Genomic DNA, 21,049 nt, shown 5'->3' on the forward strand with positions numbered 1-21,049 from the left:
TCTCTCTACAATCTAGTTCAAGCTTTTTTCAAGGAAATATAGTCAAACATCAAAGTCATCGAATATAAATAAGTATATCGTTCTCCGGTTAACTGTATACTAAGTAGGCCATCCAATCTTGTCAACATTCTTTAGAATGTTTGACTACATTTACTTGGAAAAATCTTAAACCAGACTGTAGGGAGAACCTTTGGATCTACTTAAAATTTAGTTGCTGAGACTTTACAAATATATTTCTCTTCCCTAATGTTTTACATTAACTAAGCACCCAATTACAATGAAACTGTTCATTCAAGCTTAGACAAACGTTCCTATATAATATGTATTGGCTTCATTAAAACTTTGGCGCAACAACATATGGGGGAATAAGAATAGTTTCTCACTAAAAATCACTGTTTTACTGAAATACAAAATAACAAACTATTGAAATTTATCTAAAATGCAATGAAGAATTTTACAAATTAAATGATAAACGTTTTATGTCTTTGGTCTCACTACAACTTTTGTTGTTTAGTTATGTAGGATCATTTGTAAGTCCTTTATTGTTCCGTTAACAACTAGTTTCATTCTGCGTGTTATATTATATTATATTATATTATATACGTCTCCTTGATATTTCTTGCATTTAATTATGAATAAATTAACAACATGACCCTGGAATAATTACCATACACTAACATTGTTACTATTTTTTAGCCATGGATATTACAAACAAAGGATCACCATAGTAGTAACAAAATACTGTTTATGTAATTTGTTTAGAACACGGCCAAACTGGCGACATACATAGTGAGAACACATTTAGGTTGTATGATAAAAATTAACTCACAATATCAGCATTTGTTGTCCTTTAAAATCTTATGTAGATCATTTAAAATATGCAGTGAGTCATAAGATCGTATATACCAGTGGAGCTAATCCGTGTTGGGTAGAGACAGGTATCTGCCTCAGTACAATGGAAGATGGTCAAGCAATTTCGTGGATTGGTTGAGGTTAGACATTAACACCACTGGATGCCGGCTCAGTGGTTTAGAGAATAAGCGTTCACGTGTGAGACTGAGGACCCTTGGTTCGAATCCCGAGAGTGAGATCGTGGATGTGCACTGCTGAGGAGTCCCACAGTAGGACGAAATTGCCGTCCAGTGCTTCCAGGTTTTCAGCGGTGATCTAACATCAATTGGTTTATGATTTCAATCAAAAACTTGTTTTAGGGAGTTGGAGTAATATATATATATATATATAAGTAACTGTATTATGCTCCAGACTAATGTTTTCTACGGAGATTTAACTGTGTTAAATTTATTTATTTTTAGAGAGACTTAATGACGTGTTGTAGAGTTTAATAATAAATCTTACAGAATTCTTACCTGTAGTGAACATAAGTGGTAACTGTATTCTAATAAAACGTACCTTGAATGTTGTACAAATCTAGGTATTGCCTTACCAATAAAATAAATTACTGGTAGTGAACTTCATGAAGAGAAAGAATAATTTTGTTTTCTGAAACTAGATTCTGCCATCAAAAACGATAGAAAAAGTTTATTTATGCTGGATTAGGTAATAAGCAAATGACCTATTTAAGGTTTCACACATGTGAAACAATCCTTTTTAATTTTTATTTAGTTACAAACTAGGAATATGGTTGCATTTGTCATCCCTTTAATTCTGAATAGAAGGTAATCCTTTTGGATTTCTTAAGGCATTCCATGTGAAAATCGATTATTCCGAATAGAAAATATTCTAATTTCAAAATGATGGAGAGAGCCTAAGAGACTGTAAATTTTATGACTCAGTAAACCTATTCTGTGAAGTGTTGATTAGGGATGTCATACAAGTAAAGTTTAGGGTATGTCCTATCCCAAATTAAATACATGTGCGGTGGTATTTTAGGGACAAAAACGATCAACCATTTGTAAAATATATCGTTTTTAAGAGTAATACAATCGTACTACCATATTAATTTAGAGCATGTTTGCCTAATTAAGATAAAAATAATCATACTTAGTGAAGAAGTAACTGTTAAGCATAGAGCCTAGTAATGTGTAACGCCTATACGTGTTATTATGGCTTTTGGACAAAATAATTAATTTGTTCTTCATTCGTTGCCCACACATCTTTTGACTTTATCAATTATTCGCTTATAAACTTGATTATTTTTATATATATGTGTATTGCTTACTCTATCCATCACATGTTTTAAACTTAGTTTTATATCCATCTATAAATGATGAGTCACCCTTTATTAAGTCGAGTTGGCAAGCTTACCATCGCTTAGCTTTCCCGCTTCCCATCTTAATGCTATCTGAATAAACGAGTGTATGAAATAAATTCATCCAACTGAATCCGTATTTGACTTTTTATTGCCGCCTTCACTCACACGAGGTTAACCTTGATGTAATATACGAAATTAAGTGAAAGATTTATATTCATAGCACATTCATTTGTTCATTCAAACAGGGAGTCAGATCATGAGCCACCGAAGATGTACGCTAAACGTATACATTTTAGTTGTTGATTACCTTCTTATTTCAAATTCACTAACACAAAAGGCATACTACAAAAACAAACAAATGTTTTAACATGTAGAAACATCTATAAATACAATAAGTGTTTAAGAGTATTCTTGATATTCAATAGAAAACAGAAAGAACTAATTCTCGGACGTAAGTTTAATAAATAGTTTATGGAATAATAGTCAACTTTCATTTGTATTTCAGTACAAGATTATTTTAAAAACATAATAGTGTTAAACTAGATAGAAATATCTAAAAGTAAAGTTGGAATAATAAACAAATTATCATAAGCAAAATTATTTCTCTCTTTACCTTAATTGATAATGTTTGTTGCGTGACCTATACACTAATTTAGGCTCAAAATTCTGTTCGCAGTTCGGTCCAGATGACTGAAAATGATTATTTGAAACTTTACTAGTGGGTAATTTTATTAAATTTTTGCTTGTTGTTTCGTTATCACACCAAACGGGGCACCCATTAGTTACTGGTAATAAATCATTCACGACTGAATAGAGAGGCCAACATTGAAGTGATGGACAATATTCAAACTGAAATTTCAGTAATCAGAAAAATATTGATATATGGTTAGAAACGGCAATAAATCGTTATTTTAAAGAGAGCAAGAACAAATATTGGTGCAGAATAATATGAATATATTTTAGGTTGTAAGCAGCTGATGAGAACCTAACGAAATAAAATGAATTCATATTATTCTGCACCAGTCTTTGTTCTTGCTCTCTTTAAAATAATAAAGGGGACTGGGTGTATAAATCGTTATTGTTGTGCACCAAACAAAACATAACGGCATTATGTGAGCTTAAGAATTTTAAGAAAATAGTAAGAATAATCGATAATGACATGTAAATCCTATGTACCAATGACGTCGGATTCCCGAATGAATGTCGAGTTTTATTAAAATTATTAGTGATAAGCCGTTACACTTTCTACTGGCTTTCCCAGTTTTAATTTGTTGATGAAATTCAGCACTGATTATTTCATTAATCGAAAGTGATTAAAATAAAGGAAGTTTCTCACAAAAAGTCACAATGAAGATTAATATGCAACTCTGCAAAAATAAGTGTTACACATTCTTGCACATATCCATTTTGGTTGAGATCATGAATTAATTGATGTTAGACCACCGTTGGAAACCTGGAAGCACTGGACGGCCGTTTCGTCCTATTGTGGGACTCCTCAGCAGTGCGCATCCACGGTCCCACGAGCGGAATTCGAACCCAGGACCTTCGGTCCCGCGCGCGAACGCTTAACCAACTGAACCACAGAGCCGGCATCCAATGGTGGTAGTTTCGCGCGCGAGACCGAAGGCCCTGGGTTCGAATCCCGCTCGTGGGATCGTGGATGCGCACTGCTGAGGAGTCCCACAATGGGACGAAACGGCCGTCCAGTGCTTCCAGGTTTCCAACAGTGGTCTAACATCAATTAATTCATGATCTCAACCAAAACTTAACAATCTCCACAACCCCCATACTGACATATCCATTTATTTTACAGTAAGTCAGAATAATGGCATGATAAGACAATTAAGTCAATAACTCCCCGAACACAGGTTAGTGTACTAATGTGGAAGTCAGAAATTGATTACTTAAACTGTGATCGTAGTTTATCTGCTATGATATATTGTTAGATTGTAAAAAGAAAATAAATTTATTCCAACATTTAATAAGCCAGAGTGTAATGCAAAGAAAAGTCCACATCTATTTCCTAAACGTCTTAGAAGATTTCACCATACATTACAAGATACTAGGTTAATTCACACAAAAAATATTATGTGGATGGTTAGAATCTATTTTAATCTTATTTTCTTTAATTTCTACATGATTCACATTTTATTGATCTAGTGTATTTTGTCATTCCAGTGTTGCCTTATTTTCAATATTCTGTAACTCAATTTAAGATCAATAGTATGAGTCGATTACAGTTATTGTCATAACTGAGACATATACTTACTCAAGTAAAGAGTCTGATATGAAAGTGATAAAAATGATCAAACATTCCATAATCTTCACTGTTTTTTAAAAATAATGTTAAAAACGTGGTACGTTCCCAAATGGCAATAAAAATCGCGAAATAATTGAGAATCTTAAGCGACAAGAATAACAGTTATATTCCTTCTCTAAACCGGAAAGAAAACTAGAAATCGGAAAAATTTTTATTGCCTTTCGATTTGTAATTTCAAGTAAACACAGTAGTCTCGAGTATTGCACTTCTCTTTAAGGATAGGTAGTAAAATTTCCAGACCAAATAACATAAGGACTTACTGAGTCTTTGGGACAAATTTCAAATAATTTCATGATGACTTGCGGATATATCGTAAGTGAGGGTTAAAACCAAAAATGACCTCGAATGATTACTAAATCGATCACAAGTCAGATTACAGTACAAATCTATTTTCAGTTCTCAAAATTATTCTACAACGTATCGAGATTTGACAGAGATTTTAAAGCATTCTGGTGTTGATTGAGAGACAGGGAACACAAACGTTGAGATAGAACTATAAATTTGGTAGACAGAACACTAAGTGATCAATAGATCTATCCAAACAAACCCACTCTATCACTCGATAGAATTAAGGGAAAATAACTACAAGGTTTGATTTCGAATTGGAGCATAAGGGAATTAAAATATATATCAAGTCAGAGGCGACGATACGAGAAAGTACTAAAGAAATTCCATGTTAACCAAATATAATGTTAATTTCTTAGAGAGAAAAGTTCTTATAGCTCATTTCTTTGAAAAGTGTGTGTTGACGATTTTATAAATAAATGCAACCAAACCTTAACAAATAAACCATCTAGCTAGAAAATGAGGTAAATTTTAAAGACTTCTATTTAAGCAACGAATGTTTCCCATCATCTAATTTTAACAGAATTTAACATTTGTACATGTTTAATTTTGAAATAAATGTAACGGTTTTTACGAAAGGAAAGCACTATTGATTTGGACTACAAAAGAAATAGTGAATGATACTCTCTTACTTGAACATCCGCTCCATGTCTGAACTGTTGAAAAGTCAACGGTTGAATGTGTAAATCTGACTGAAGGCTATTTTTATATGATTTAAATCTACCAAATCCATCAGCAGGATAACCTGGAGCTGATTGAAATGGATAACTATTTGGAAGAAATGTTTTATTTTTTAACCATTTCCTGCATTCTGGTGTCATATATTGTTCTAACACAATTCGTTGATAAGTATTCGGTGAAATCCAAACAGCTTTTTGCTTTGGAACATAAATATGACCAACACGAGTGTTCGAACTAGCTAATTCAACCAAAAGTTTTTGATCATCTGTGAAATTTTTAGTTTTAGTTACTTTAAACAAAAAATAAACAAGTGAATATAATGATCAAAACAGTTGCACTTTTTAGAAATCTATTTAAATTAAATAAAAACAGTCAGACAGAAGTGGATCGATAAAACTGTTGATAAAAATAATCTTTAATTCTTTTAACATGAACATTCTTCCTTGTATGCTGTAATGAATGACACTTACCTATCTAGTTTGAATATAATAAAAAATAGCTAATTTTATATCATCTTTCACTGGAAACTTTTTGAAAATTTAAGGGGTTACAGTTACATACTACATGAAATTTATTTCACTAAGTCAAATTAATATGTTGTGATGTGCATCGGATAAAGCTCGTTTGATCAGATTTCTAAAGCATTGGTTATCAGTTAATCATGATGTTAGCTTTGATAGTTTGAAGTTTGATCTGTTTTCCGATGCAATCTAATAACCAATTCATTTCAGTTTCATATATAGCTTTCGACCAAATATTTACAAAATATTCCTTCGCCTTTTTTCTTAGTATCTCTATCGTGTGTAGCGACATGTATCAATTACTTTTTCTTTAGAGTTTCATTTTCTAGAACTTTTTCAGATCGTGATATTAAGTCAAGTATTAATAAGGTCAGTGTCCAACTATCTAGAAATCAGTTAGCAATGATTAGGAACTTATAAACTTGCTAGTTACGGAAATACTAAGTCGAGAAGTTCTAATCTAAAACTTATTGTATTTCCAATATAAATTTGTCAGGAAATGTTTCATTAATCAACGTAAATCACACATTTTATAGTTACAAAATGGATAAATATTTATCTTTACAAAGCACTTTATAAAAAAAGTGAAAAAGTTTGTTAATGTACCTAAATCAATATCACCCTGGCAGCAGAAGAGTGCATATTGGTAGGTATTGATTTTTGTATCAATACTAATTACGTTTTATTGATCTAGGTTTCTTGACGAGAACATTTCGATAAGGCTTGTATCAATAGAATTCTAAAGAGTATTTAGTATAGTTAGTTGTTTAGAGACTTCTTATTGTTTGAAAGTGTCGGGATATATTTTATTGAATTTTGTGCATACTGAAATTTGATAACAGTGATATGAAATAGGTAACCTAACTAGTTAGACAATATCGCTTCATAACTAGGTGTGTATGCTTAAAGATTTATGGTGGTCATGCAACTAAAATGTAAATTCTTGTTCGATTAAGTATTATCATCAAAGTTTAATTGCTAAGTGAATAATTTAAGACAGTTATTCAGTACTAACACCTACACTGTTTTTCTAAATTTGCACTTTTAGTATTGCATAGTTGATTATTGTATCTATTTTACAGCTAGCCTTACATAAAGCTGAGTTAACCTAAAAATGTATTTGTGATATAAGATCTGGTCGTTATACTATAGCTAACCGAAACGGTGGACTGCACTGAAACAAGGAACATTCATAAGATAGATGTACCCCATTTACGTCTAACTTAACAATAAGAATCTGTGTAACATATCAAAATCCTTAGAAAATTTCTGTACTTCACGATGCCCTACTTTTACTGGTAGAAACATTTAATTATGAATTAACTTGAAAACTTAAAAAATGTATTCATGTGTTCACTGAAATATTGCTACAATATAAAATCGACTTTATTCACAAAAGTAGTAAAGTAACACATATGTGATTTAGTAACAGTTATGAACATTAGATTGAAAATCAGCGTTATAGAACAGGATTTATTTAGTTTATATGTGATAGCAGCTTATACTGCTAGTACGCCTAATGAGTAATTAGATATCAAAGCCTCAAAAAGAACCGACAGCAATTAACTGGTCATTTTCTAACTCGACTCTGATTCGCAAATGAGTAAAGTAGCTTAGCAGCAACGTCTCTGATCTTGAAGCTGAATGGTACATCAAAGGGAAGCATCAGTTCATTCGATACTTCAGAAACCCTGTTGTGATATGTGCTAACTTGCACGAAGCCTAGGCCTACGATTTCTTGTCGACCGCATGTATTCAACTAAGACGTAACAATGAATTTGTTGAGAAACGTTTTTGTAATCTTAATTTAATGTGAGTTGAAAAACGTATGTCAAATGCACAGTGAAGTGGATAAAATCATACTGAATCCCTACACATGTTTGAAGAAATAAAAGTAAAATGGAACCTACACTTGTCAGCTCTTTGTTCTCGACCAGAAACTACGATAGCTGCATAGTAACGGAGATTCTCAAAACTAGATGGTTTTTCCACATTAAGGATGGGACACTTTGGAAAGGGCCAACTGTAGGGTACAAGAACACAATCACCTGGTTCAATTGAGTGTCTGATAGCGTGCTCTAAGTCAATGATTTCTGTTATATCAAGCCATTCATAATGAAATGTATCCGAATTCGAGGTAGTTGATCTGGATTTTCGCAAATCAAAGCTTGTTAAATTGTGTATAGGACCGAATCGTATAAAAACTTGATCCACAGGTAGATGGGATTTCTGAAAAAATAACACAATAGATCGAATGTGTAGAATAACTTATGGGGAAAATAAGTGTGCTAATCCTTATTTTCAGTGTTTTTTTCATAAGTTTTTATATTGTTTAAGAGAGTCTAATCGTGGTGCCTAGAACCTAAGAACAAATGGTCAAGTAGATAGTATATGAACGGGAAATAATGTGAACGAAACATCTTAACAAACTCAATGAGTTTGTAGGTATTAATGCCAGGGTTAAACTTGATAGATTCAAATAAATTGAGCACTGAGTAGAAAGAAGTGGTTACCATTAAGTCATGAAACGTCAGAAATACAACTTTTCTACTTATTGGGATATAACAAAAAATTCTAATTATCTTAACAAACTGTTTTTGCGAACAGTCATCAAAATCTAAACTCTATAGTCAACCTAGGTATCATAATTGAGGTTTGACTTGATAATTTCTAATAAATAGAGCATTGGGTAGATTTTTGATAATAAAAGACGTATTTATAAGATTTAGACGAGCAAAAAATTCATATTTTCTGACGTTTCGTGATTAAATGTAAGACACCTCTTCAGCGAACATATAGATAAATAAGTCAAATTAGGACTTTTTTAGATAGTTCAGAGGAATATTTAGTACGACCAATGAAAAACAGATTTGACCAACTCAATCTCATATCACTCCGACCAAGTTTATTTATCAAGACATAGTTGTGTATTTAGGTTTATGTTATTGGGTGTGGAAAATGCTACATTTGTCATGTGAAAAGGTAGAGTTGAGTATGTATGATGATAGTATGAGATGTAGATAGAATTGGAAATAGTAGCTCGGATAGATGGTTAAAGTAGGATGGATAGTAAGATGTTTTTTTCGACCGAGGCCAGTACGATATAACAATACATGAAAAGCTTCAGCTACTCGCCTTTCCTTGTAAGTGGACAGTCTTTTAATATTATTTTGATATCATCACGATGGTTATTGAAGATGGCATCCACTGCTATTCGTGATCTAATTAGGAGTCTTTCAAGTTTTACAGGATTATTAGGTGGTTTTTTGTGTACCTAGGACCTTTGACTCGAATCAAGATTTCACGAAATGACTCTTCAATACAGAAGGCATCACAGTCGACACATCCTAATTCGTAGACGCAATTCTATGTTTACAAAAAGATGATTTTACCTTTTATATAAACTATAGCATTTTGTTATGTCTTTTACCCCATCAAATATCACGTGACTAAATCGCCAATTAGAAAACAGACTCATATGACTTTGGGATTGTGTCATACCAATGACGCGTTAAGCAGTACGAGTAGCCTAGGATCAACTCTGAGTCCTTGTTGGTTCTTCTTTCCTTGCTCTGTCTGTTGAGTCCAAAACACAATCTCATCTTCCACTGTATGAGTCATGTATTTCAGACATACACAGTTTATATACAAGCAAACCAAACCTCATCGTACCACAAAATAAAAAATAACAAGTATACAGGATCAAGTTAAAAGTGACTGAGAGTGTGAGAGACTGTAACTAATATATTGAGAACAACTTGAGAGTAGTAAATCGTGTAACAAGTCATTAGATCAAATAAAAGCCTATGAAATATGAATATACATATAATCTAGCTACTTAATAGTGATCCAATAGGAGGATTTGTAATAAAATTCGATAAATAACTTCTAGCAGTTACCATTCTTTTATTCTTTGTTGAGATGTGACAATTTCAAAGGGCGTTATCTGTTTCGTAGTATGCTTTAATTCTATATTATTTTAAGACTCTGAAGTTCTTTCGTTGTACCATGGAGGTATGGGTAAATTACGGTGCCAATCTACAATATTTGATTCAAACTACTACTACATTTTCAATAATATTCATAGGGGAATTATTAAATTCTAAGATGCTAAAAATAATCTTTTGTTTGTTTTGTCTATCTTCTTCATGTATTTGATCTTCTAAAAAGAAGTAATCAACCATTCCAAATACGAGAATGTTTGTGCCCAGTTATTTCCATCCAGTTTTAATCTTTTCCCTCTTCAGGATTTACAGATAAGTATATTTTATGTACAGGTAAACTCTACTTACGACCAAAGTATTTGCAAAAGTGACATGAATAACAGCATAGTAATTATTACAGTCATTGGCAAAGTTATTGAAAGTATGCTGAGTATCAAACCAGTCACTCCTCTCTCCGCATAATAGTGAGATTGGCATATAGCTTTCAAGGAAAAGTGCTTCCATATTCATGAAAGGTTACTATCAGAGCAGGAACAATGGAATGTTGACCCACATATGACAGAATAACACAAGATGGTCTTCTCTAAATTCAAGGTTGGGAATACCAAATTCAATCATCAACATTAGAACACATATATAATGTCTTACAGTCATACACTTAATTTATAGTACTTAGCGTATCGATACAAGTAGTAAGGACCTTGACATTGTCCTTTGCAAAGATCGAATGATTAGTGACATAGAATATATTAATTTTCCGAACGACCCAAATCTAGTCTTATTTTAGTAACTCTGGTTATTTTTGACAAATAAATACTGGAAAATTTTGAACTTCTGAAGTTATCATATGTAAAAGGAATTCCTTAACTTTGATATTCATCAATTCAAAAGATCTTTGACTTAGTTTTACTGAATGTTTACTGGAATCAGTGAAATAGCAAAGAATAAAAAAGTAATTTTAGTAAGAAATAAATGAGATGTCGCTAGTAGTCGAGTTTCGGGCATGCATTCTGTTTTATTTTGGACTAATCAGTTGGATGTACCAATATTCATAAAATCTCAGTCAAAAATATCAACGAGACAAGTCAATCCACTTCAGATTAAAAAACTCTGGTTTTGGCTTTATCCTAGTAACTCTTATAAAGTGCATTGGTCAAATGTCGGATGTGCATGTAATCTAAATAAATTTCTGAAAATATTAGTTAAATAAAAAAACATTGAAGTTGGCTGCGCTGCATTAACACAACAGAATACAAAAAGTGGTAATAAGAACAAAAACTTCTGATTTACAAGTTACTTACGACAGTTTGAACTGACCCAAGGTAGTAATGACCGTCTGATGATCTCCTTGCTAGCACCTTTTTGTTGTCAAGGAGACTTGATTTTCGACCGTAATCATCAGTAAACCAGTTAAATAAACATTTTCTTGAGTTCGCTTCGTCTTTAGCTGATTCATAAATTCTACGATTTAAATCATTTACTAGTTTTTCATTCACAAATACACGTGACCACAAATGAGGATGAATACAACAATCGGAGGTACTGAAAGAATTGGGGCACGTATGTGGTCTAAAATCTTTAAAAGGAGCCAACAATATCAACTGTGTTTGAAAACTTTATTTGATGCTGAAGTTTACTATTGAATAGAGTTCAGAAAAAAATGAGACAAAATAGACCTCATATCACATTCTAAGGCTTTCCACAGTATTCAGAGATCCGATATAAAGTATATATTTAGCCAGACATTTTAGCAAATAGAAAGAAACTAAATAGTAAGTGTTTCTTTTTGATGAAATTCGAAATTCATAATGATTTGCTTATTAAGACTTTAGAAAGCGCTATATAAATACTATTTAACTATAAAAACCATTTTGACGTTTCGGACTGATTGAGTTTATATCTAAAAATACATAGACAGACTCGTGGTAATGTAATTGTGCAATAAAAAGCTTAAAATGTTATATTTAATACATTAGGTCTCGATAAAATAAAGCACGTATACATATATGCATAATTTCTTAAAACAACTGTATTTATTTTTCCTGTTTCTAACTTTCGTTGGGCACATTTATTGTGAAACTGGTAAAGAGTACGTAGTGTTTATAAATATTGTGTAGGAAATATTCTGACTCACTAATATATTTGAGGAGATCGATGCTCTTCCGACTTAATTAGTTACGTTTATGGAGAAATCAAAGATTTATTAACTTAATTCTAAAACGTTTTGGATAGTAGTTCCCATTTTGTTTGACCGAAAGCTGAAGCTTTTACAACTTAGAAGAGGGATGGATCTAAAATCTTCCGAGCTCATACGCTATAAATATGACGATTTAAATGAACACCTTTACTTCTGACTTCAACTATTCTCGTTTGGCAGATTAATCTGGTTTCATACTGTTATCTTTTGATGAGCTCTCAGATGTCTTATAACATTATTTCAAAGCAATTGTATTAGCGTAAGCTGTGCGGTTTCAGAAATTCAATTTAATATCAATCAAGATATCTAAAAAATATTATATTTCTTGCTGTTATTTATTTAAGATTATAAAGGGATACTACGATAGTGATACCTGTAGTGTGGAACAACTCGATTTCACACTAGAGATGTTTGCTGATAAAGGTAGATAAGTTTGTTCTAACAAAAACAGTTTTGAGTAAATCACGGACTTTCGATAAATACTCGATGTTAATTTTTACTTGATTTGCCAAAGTGGAGCTTATTGTTTTAAAAACGCTCTGCAACTACATGAATTACGGTGTAGGTATAGAACATGGCAGCCTTAGTTACATAAAAGTTATATTTAAAGCAGTTAAAACATGACTAAAATTTGTATTTATTCTTTCTAAGTGTACTATTTAGATTACAAGTGCTCAACACAAATTACCCATTTTTACTTTTGCTTTATTGTGATAGCTTGGTCCAAATAACAATTTCGAGATGAAAATAGTTAAATGACTTTTGATAATCGAAATAAAGTATACAGAACCCAAACTCTACCCAAATATTGAAAATTATACAATTATTTGTCAGCTAAAGTATCAAACAAAAACAATCTTTCTTTTGACCACGAAAAATTGTTCCCAACAGCTTGATAACGTTTTAAACATCGGTTTTTTAGATAGAAACTATTTCTATTTACATATACTAACTATTACTTACATCTATCAGTAAATTCAGAAGAAGCTGACAGTGTTGGTTTCATTAACACAGGCTCATGCTCTATAGAATCACTCACAACGTAAACTTTTCCACAGGGTAATTTAATGGGCTGTGAATGATTAATAAATGACAACATATGAATTTGTATTTCCTTGGATCGTTTTGATGTATTCATATGATTAGAACCACGTTCGTGTTTGCCCAGTAACCACGTGGTGCAGCCATTTGAGCATGTTTTGACAAATGAACATAATCGAACGATAGCAAATGTTCCAGATGCTAACTGAGAAATACTTTTAAGGATTTCAACTCCAAAGGCATCAGTTTCAGAAAATGGTACATGTTTGGTAACACCAGTCTGTGAAAGTAAGATAAATTGAAGTGATATTAAATGCAATGGTACTTAGAGTTCTTCGTGATTAGAATAACAGAAACCGTACCATTAAAACAACACATTAAAATAATTATGGGAATGAATCTATGTCCATTAAAATCAGACGTTTTGGACTGAAAGTTTTATAGTTACGTGAAAAACACCACAACATAAAAACTGTATGAAAGTCTGAAGGTATATTTGTGTCGCTTTTTTGTGAGATTACTTCAGCGTGAAAAATTAGCTGTAGGACAAAATTTGAAACAAAACGACGTCTTTTGTTTCTCTATTGTTTTCCAACTTTGCTTTCAACAATTTTAAATTGTGTGTGAGTGAAAGTTGGGGCAACAAAGCATGGGGTCCCCACACAATAAAACGCAGCATAGTGCAATGTAATTTTGATGAATTAGAAAAAGTCAGGTCTATTAGCCGTATATACGGCTGGAATAAGTAAGTTTATTGGAAACTCTGTCTCTTTAAAATGAGTGAAGTGATGTCGTTGCTCAAAATCGCCTTTGTTCAGACTGCAAGGTCAAGGTAACAGACAGAATCTTCAGAAGTAGTTTCTAGTGTAATTTTAAAACCTGGATTTAAGCAAAAAGACTTCGTGTTTGACGTAGAGTGCAAGGGAATGTTCCTAATGTTTTTAAAAGAGAAATATCAGACCGCTTTGAGACTTTCTGGTGCCTTACTATAGTCCGAAAAGTTGGTTTGTAACAATAACATTGACTGTATGTAAAACAACCACCGTGATTTAATTTATATAATCTAACTTTCCAATTTGAATATAATATATAAGGATATTTCACATGAAATTTAACAAGACTTAAGGGCTGCTCATATGAACACCTGCCGTAGTTTTAAAACGTGCCTGTCTTTTGATAATCAATTATTTATTCACAAACTTCCAAATGTGAACTATACAGTCACTTGTATTGAATTAAACATAGTTGAGTGTTGTTAAAAATGGAAGAAAATAGGTTAACTTACTTTTTCAGAAACTATAAGTCTGATGTGAACAGATGCCTTGGTACTAAAGTGTGTTATTTTATCCGGTGAACAACTGTTGTCCCCAAATTTGTAGAGAATTGTTGTTGGAACAAACAAATAAATTTCAAAAGCTTTGTCTGAAGTGAACTGATTAAAATCAAAGTTCAGGGCTGTTTCAGGTTTTTCCAAGTGTTCAAATGCCTTGACCCACCTGAGGGAAGCGCATATATTTTTTTCACTACATATAATGAATTCTTTGCAAAACTTTGTAGGGTTCTGAAAATTGAATTAGCAATTGGATTACCAAAACAAAAAGACATACTGTGACTGATAAGGCAATATTAAAGCGATACTTTTTGTTGTGAGTAAGTTTAAGTAGTGATAATTTTAGCAAATTCAGTAAATAGTAATTATGTATCAATTCGTCGACTATCCAAATCATTATAGTGTAGCCAGAAATAGGCCATAGTACGCTCTCCTTGTAGCAACCCATACGAATTTTGGTGTCTATGCAAAATAGAATCTGACTATCAACGTCTATTAAGATGTCAAAACCAATTTAGACTTCTTGCATTACTGATATTTCACAATCACCAAATCTACGTTTAGTATGATAGGAATCTGAACGTCGGACAGATATGATATCATCATCAAAGACACTGGGCCAATCTTCTTAGTTTTCAGAAAGAGGATTATGATTTTGAAAACTGACAGCTAAAAGTTTAATTAGCTGAAATACATACGAGACATATCTGCAATAACAAGTAAACAGATTCAAATAATATGTGTAGCAGACAATTGAGACAAACAACGTAAATTACGTATAACCGATTCTGAAATCCGAAAGGCACCGACTGATTCGTGCTTATGTGAGATATGTTTACGTTTTGATATTTAATAAATCTGACGAAACGAACTATTCAGTAGACTTACAATAGTAGCCTTGCTCATCAGAAAGTGATTCTGCGGCTTACATCTATGTAGGTGTATACACGTCAGTGAAGTTAATGGCTTCGTGTGATTACAACACCCGATCTTCATACTTGCAATTAACTCTACTACCTGAAGGTCCTCTTTAGGTTGGAGGTAAACCAGACCAACCATCATGAGAAACCTCTTTTCCGGTGAGTTGTTAATTAATTTCTTTTTGGTCTATCTGTCTCTGCTTCCATTTAAATATAATATTCCTCCAACTATTACATACTGGGAGCTTTATGTTTTCTGATTTACTGTTCTCGGAAAGTTTTAATGTAAGCATCTGGTCCTTTGACTTTTAGACTTTTTTTACCACAGTAGTGTTTATGTATGTTTACGTGTGCCCTCCAAACTAACAGCTCATCTGGTGTTTTACATCACTGTGGTGTAGTACTGATCTATTGAGGTGAAAATTATGTTAAATACGACGATGGACTAGAAACAACAGAACCAGGTATTGCCAGTGAACAAATAACTTGTAACTGATGGATCTGCAGATGAACAAAGAAGAAGACAACGATGGTTAGATGTAAGGGTTCGTTTGACTGTATGCGGAGAAAGAGGAACATGACGCTCCCTAGATGGCTATATAGACTATTAAGACGTTTTATCTGGCTTTGGCTTTATCTTTTGATCATTTATGACCGAGCTTTGAATCAATATCAGATCCCACCGAAACGAATAATCGGAAGGCGCTTATTATCACTATAGACATGTGAAGTCACTATTATATACGGATCGAATTACAGATCCACTGTCCATGGAGTCATAATTTAATCAATTTTACGTTGATTTACGTACAAGATGCTTCCCAAGCTGGGTTGTTTAATCTATAAAATCAATGAAAACAAAGGGCAGTGGATTCATGAAGATAATAATAATAAGATGTACCAGAGATTTAATGATTGGGTTTGTGTTAGTAACGTACTATGGGCACGGTTCTTACGATCTATTCCAAGACCGGGATCATGTCGACGTTGTGACTTTTGGAAATGTACATGAAGTATGAACCTGACATTACTGTGTTACAATTCTGGTTCTACTAATTATTTATACAATACAACTGTTTAAGAGTGTTATAGTTGTTACGAAGTAAATATAAAAGGCTGTGAACTTGAAAGACGCGTTTCCAGGTGTACGAAGCTCCACAGCTGTGCACAGTGAACGTGATGATAAATAGAATGGGTTCAGATAAAGATTGAAAACTCGAAGTTGAAAACAGAACGGCCGTTTATTAAAACCGAAAGTACACCAAAAGGGAGTAGTGTTCAGAAACGCATATAGCTATATCATATTTCGTCTATTGTTTTCTTTATTACTTTCATCATTTTTATCTAATGACGGCCACTAGGTTATAATGTAAAAGTCTAATTTAGCATGCAACCGGTTATCTTAGTACAATAGCGAATTCAACATAAGTTTGGGAACATTAGTCTGAGTGCCGGGTGTAGCAGAAAAACCTCAGTATTACTGACTACTTGCCTCGTCCTCAGTCATAAAGAGCCTGAAACAAACAAAATTTTATGCCCACAAACAGGAGTGGATTGAATACATCTCCTTCATCATCAATGCTTTGTGATCAATAGCTCCACCTGTAGTGTCAGTCATTATTTTAAGCCCATATATCTTATACTCTAGTTTTCGGACATTCCATTTTATTCATTCTACTTGAGTCATATTTTGACCTTGTCAATTATTCACTTATCAGTCTTGACTGTTTTTATATATGAGCGTATATGTGTGTACACTTCATGTCCCATGACTCATCACATGTTTGTAGTTTATTTTTGTCTGACTATAAATACTGAGTAACGCTTGATTAAAATGGAGTTGGCTTCCCAGCCATCTTCCATACGTGTCATTTTGCTTTGCTGTGCTTCATTCACTTCATGTACGAAATATATGTATTCTCAAGTCAATTCTCGTTATTCGACTTATTTAATTCCGTTATTGGATAACGCGATTTAAGTCGACGATTATATACGAGAATCAGCGATAACAATCATTCGTACATTCTAAATTGGAGTCAGATTAATGGGCCGCCACATCGGTGAGCCCGCCGACGACGAACGCAACGCAGCAGGCTACGTCGATGAAGGAACTTCTGCACTCTATACGTTCGACGAACAAACTCAGCGAAGCCAGCGAAATATCCAATCCGACGCAATCAGCAAAGCCGGTGCATCATGGTATGGACATGCTCATGTCGTATTATCTTATCGATACTTTGTACTCATGTCAACCATTCTCATTGATCCATTCGTTGGGTTGTTTAATTACGATTCAAATTATCATTATATGCTTATTATTACATTATTGCCAATATCATGACCGAATGTGGAATCATTAATCTTGTTCGTGCTGTCACTAAATTGACATTTTCGCAATCATATCACTCACTGAACAAATTATCATTTTATGAAAATTCCACTCCACTTTATGACATTCAAAACTCACTGGAATATTTTTACTATCCAAAACATGAAATTTTCCTGCTTTAAGTGAGTTCGTTCCAATTTTTTTCCATGTCATTTTGACCTAATATTACATTCATTCACTTAGTCGAGGTCCGCAATTTATGTTATCATAACATACATTTTTCATTTCGAAATCGCCTCCTATTATGTCTGTGGATGCATCTAACTAGCTAACTAGAAATCATTACGTTCATCTTATCTATTCTTTCACATGCATAACTGCATGCCGCATCATTAATTACCCAAAAACGCTATTCGAGTACTGCAACTACTATTCTATTCACATCGCACTGCATGTCAGAACATAGAGTTTAGAGCTAGTCTCTCAAAGATACACTCTTGTTCGTCACATCCAAGTCAGTCTCATACGTCGCCATCGCTAATCATATGTATTGGTATTTTTGTCATGCCTTAGTACGGTTTTATAACAAACGAGATCGAGCGCATCTCCCTCAAACCACTCTAGGCTTCATGACCAAAAAGGAATTCGACTCTACGTATTTCGTCTGCTCAGTCACCATTCTGTTCCTCTGGTCATTCTTCTACTAATACATATTTAATGATAACTCAATGCATCTGTCATAATGCAGACTACAACATTCACTGACTTCAAATTTTATGATTTATCAATTGCAGTACAGCAACTAATATCACCCGTCAATGCAGATATCATTTCACGACTTGCCTATTATCATCCTACAAACGGGAACTACGCATTTAAATTCGAATTCACTCATAGCTAGTCGATGCTATTTATTCTGCTGCGGCTCAACAGAACATATATTTCGCATATTTCACTATTCTGTCAACATCACAGACCAATTTCTGTCGTATTCTACTGTACTCATTTTGACGATTTATTTCCCTGTCATACCCACAAACAATTTATTACTATTTTCACGATATTTTGAATTGCTCATACAAACTTGTTATTTTATCGTTCAGACAGTCATAGAATTAGTACATGTTAATTTGTTGTACGCTCATTAATTTTCTCATATTCGCATGCTAACGTTTCCATTTTTGTTCGCGCCTTTTCGATATTCATGTATTCTTTTGCATAAGTATAACATTTTCATATAATACACTCGCCCCTCATGTGACGCTGTACTTTATCGAGTGTTGTACAATTTTTTTCGCTATTTATTGTTAACGTTAACCACTTACCACTTCAGTGTTATTTTCGAAAACAGACATTTTTTAAATGTGCTATTTTCTACGAGGGGGCTATGTAGTGTCAGTCATTATTTTAAGCCCATATATCTTATACTCTAGTTTTCGGACATTCCATTTTATTCATTCTACTTGAGTCATATTTTGACCTTGTCAATTATTCACTTATCAGTCTTGACTGTTTTTATATATGAGCGTATATGTGTGTACACTTCATGTCCCATGACTCATCACATGTTTGTAGTTTATTTTTGTCTGACTATAAATACTGAGTAACGCTTGATTAAAATGGAGTTGGCTTCCCAGCCATCTTCCATACGTGTCATTTTGCTTTGCTGTGCTTCATTCACTTCATGTACGAAATATATGTATTCTCAAGTCAATTCTCGTTATTCGACTTATTTAATTCCGTTATTGGATAACGCGATTTAAGTCGACGATTATATACGAGAATCAGCGATAACAATCATTCGTACATTCTAAATTGGAGTCAGATTAATGGGCCGCCACACACCCTCCCTCCTCATTATGACTCATTAGCGGTTTCCCCATTGTAACGACCAAACTGTCAATATTCGGTTTGAACGCAGGACTGACGAACAAAAATTTATTCGAATAGGACAGACTACGTTCTTCCGTATAGCTTACAAAGCGTTTTAGAGACATTCGTATTAAATTATATCAGAACACAAACTCTGTGCTCAATTTAAACGTTTCTAATTTAGGAAATAGAACACATTATATCAGAAATACGAAATACCTCAAACGGTACATCCTGTGCTATACGGTCAGAAGTTTCTCTAATGCAAAGTAGTATGCTAAACAGTGAAAGAAACAGTTAATAAAATAGGGTTTGATACCTGAGAATCAATAAAGTATTCCCAACAAGATGGGATGAAGTATCTGTCTACAGGGATTCCAGCAATCCTCCCAAGCAGACAGTCAAAAGGTTAACAGTCACACACTGAATCATGCCGTGACCTTGGGCTCATTGAAACACGACCTTACTCTCAATAGTCCGGCAGCATGCAATAGAACATTAGGTAACAAAAGATAAGTCTTTAATGAAAACCACGTTATAAGTGCTCCGACGAGAAAGACTGAGGAACAAAAGGTGTGGTTAAACAAGATCTGAACAAAGGTTAAAATACAGGACAGGGGGAAGAAACAGATAAATGACAGTACTGTCTAAAAAACAGCTGCGGAGGGATTTTCATCGCTCTTTCCGTTACACTCACACAGCGGTACAAATATCGCGAGCATAGCAATGGATCTGGGTTGGAACGCCTACAAATGAAGCTGTTTAGGTAAGAAACTAAAACAAAGGTAAATATCACAGATATAGGCATGGCAAGTGATTTACATAGATTTGTTTTGATGATACTGATCAGGCACCATTCCGAAAGTATTTCATCAATCTGAATCACTTTAATTATGCTGGAAATACTGCTACCTCAACCTGGTAACCGTCTATAAGAATCTGTAATACTCGTACTAATCATAATCAACTACATAAAACGAGTTTGTAGCATTTGGTATTATTTCGAATTTCGAACAGACCAATTAAGCTAGCTTTTTTGTGTCATCATGTACATATATATTCGACTTATGATTTAAACTGCTCATGTATTAGAGTGTTTTCTTGCTTGATTATCACTTGTGCCATTTGTCACATATTTTTAACATTTTTACCTGGCTACGAAAGTTGGATAGCGCTGAGAATTTTCCCCTTGTTTCAGTTCTTGCCGTCTCTTTGAGTAAGTGAACATCTGAAATAAGTTCTCTCAACTCGATTCGAATATGGCTCATATTACCAACGTCACTTAATGTAGTTAGATAATGTACAACGCAAGAAATTAGACAGAAAATTTATACTTC

The 21,049-nt window shown here is 33.4% G+C and overlaps 1 protein-coding gene across 2 annotated transcripts; it reads right to left on the reverse strand.

The window, feature by feature from the left end:
• Positions 1–1,904: 1,904 nt before the first annotated feature.
• MS3_00005492 (uncharacterized protein) lies at positions 1,905–15,368 on the reverse strand. 2 transcript variants are annotated; one of them, XM_051213567.1, is made up of 8 exons: positions 15,124–15,368; positions 14,869–15,083; positions 14,547–14,822; positions 13,184–13,541; positions 11,325–11,659; positions 7,990–8,308; positions 5,510–5,847; positions 1,905–3,061 (listed from the first exon to the last, which is right to left on the reverse strand). In XM_051213567.1, exons 2-5 carry the CDS (start codon positions 15,037–15,039, stop codon positions 11,640–11,642), a joined length of 825 nt encoding a protein of 274 aa, XP_051069558.1. In that variant the 5' UTR covers positions 15,040–15,083; positions 15,124–15,368; the 3' UTR covers positions 1,905–3,061; positions 5,510–5,847; positions 7,990–8,308; positions 11,325–11,639. The 2 variants fall into 2 exon arrangements, with proteins under 2 accessions (XP_051069558.1, XP_012797417.1); XM_012941963.2 differs by having other exon boundaries at positions 2,555–3,061; positions 11,325–11,599.
• Positions 15,369–21,049: the final 5,681 nt, after the last annotated feature.

The sequence above is a fragment of the Schistosoma haematobium genome, chromosome 3, assembly GCF_000699445.3.
Source record: "Schistosoma haematobium chromosome 3, whole genome shotgun sequence".
In the NCBI taxonomy this organism is placed as follows: domain Eukaryota; kingdom Metazoa; phylum Platyhelminthes; class Trematoda; order Strigeidida; family Schistosomatidae; genus Schistosoma; species Schistosoma haematobium.